General features: G+C 59.2%; 1 protein-coding gene across 1 annotated transcript in view; it reads right to left on the bottom strand.

The window, feature by feature from the left end:
• Positions 1-1,545, bottom strand: part of HJURP (Holliday junction recognition protein) — a 15,554-nt gene that overhangs the window by 7,053 nt on the left and 6,956 nt on the right. The window contains exon 6 of the mRNA XM_029932859.1: positions 463-558. Within this exon, the coding sequence (XP_029788719.1) occupies positions 463-558 (96 nt within the window). The remainder of the gene's footprint in view (positions 1-462; positions 559-1,545) is intronic.

Below are 1,545 nucleotides of genomic sequence, written 5' to 3'. Positions count from 1 at the left end.
AGAACGCGCACCTCCTCATCATGTGACAAGAAAGTGCTCTTTCCTTACGGGAAGCTGCTCGTGTCCTTGCTCCGTCCATCACGCTCCAGGAAGTGGCCACGGTGCAGGGTGGTGGGCACCCACCCTGGGCGAGGGCCTCCCCGCAGCCCCCCCCCCACCCGCATGTGGCCGAGGACAGGGGGGAAGGCGCGCCTTGCTCACACCAGAGATGTGGGGAGCCCCTTCCCCCGAGGGCAGGGCTGGCCCCAGAGCCCTAGGCGGTGGAGGGCGCACCCCACGGGTTTCCCTGATTGCCTCCCAAGGGAGCGCCAGTCTGCGAGCCTGTGACGGAAAAGTTCGGGAAACGAGCGCTCCAAAGGCTCCGCACAGGCTCCAGGGCGAGAGAACACACACCCGATGAATGTGCCCCGACGCGTCTCTGGGATTCAGTTACATGAAGATGCCTCCCGGGTCGCACCTTACCTCTGAGCACCCTGCGTCCTGCAGCAGGACGTCCACCTGCGTCAGGTATTTCCTTCTTAACTCAGTTTTCAAAGGGCTCCAAGGCGCTGCAGGCTGCTGCAAAAGAGAGCGCGTGTTCTTAGGGGCTTCGGGTCTGGGCGAGCTCTTGGATTCCGGCGCCGACTGGCAAGTCCGTCAGTTACATGGCGGGAAGTGGGGCCCCTCAGTTTTTACTCCTCGCTGTTAGCGGGGCCACGTGGGCACCTCTGAAAATCCACCTGACCCAGAAATCGGACTTGAGATAATTCACCCAGTGGCAACAATCCAAAAGTAAAACAAACAAACAAACAAAACAACCCCCCCTCCCCCCCAGGCCTGTTGGGAGGTTTGACAGCACGGCCAGAACACAATCCGAATATTCTTGGGTGCCTTCAGGACTCAGCTCAGAATTAGTCCCAACCAGCACGTTCAACGAGAAAAGATGTGTGGCATTTCGGCTCAGGACGCAGCCTCCCCGTTCCCCTTCTGCCCTCGCCCTGGGGACAGGGGGTCCCGGCCTTCACTCTCTGCACCTGAGTGGATGCAGACGGGGGGGTAACGCACACCCACACCGTCCGGGGGCTCCTCACTGCCGCCGGGGCCACCTACCCCTGCACAGCCGCCCCGATGAAATCCTTCCAAAAGTACAGTCGTCTCCCACTTCCCCGCCAGGGTCGCTGCTTTACTTAGTGAGACACTAGCAGTCACACACTGGGTGTATGGGCAAACTTTGCACTGAAAGAACAGTTTTCAAGAAAAGCCACACACCAGCCATTCTGGCATCTGACGCTGGGCCCAGGAAAGAGGCCCCTAGGCTGAGTTCTCCGTGCATTCCCGTGCAGGGAGACCAGACCTGGATGGATGGCGGGGAGGGGAGACACCGGGTTCCTGGGACACTCTGGGAGACACAGAACAAAGGCCTGATCATGTGACCTTGGGACTAAATGGGCTTCCAAGCGCTGACAGGGATATACTTCCTAGAAACACCTTCCTTCTGACATCGCCTCCTCAGGCAAAGACAACTTAGAGCCTAACTTTCAATGCAGCGTGCTCGATCAAGGGTAT

The sequence above is a fragment of the Suricata suricatta genome, chromosome 3, assembly GCF_006229205.1.
Source record: "Suricata suricatta isolate VVHF042 chromosome 3, meerkat_22Aug2017_6uvM2_HiC, whole genome shotgun sequence".
Lineage (NCBI taxonomy): Eukaryota > Metazoa > Chordata > Mammalia > Carnivora > Herpestidae > Suricata > Suricata suricatta.
Note: the sequence above shows the minus strand (reverse complement) of the source record. Positions and strands in the feature narration are given on the sequence as shown.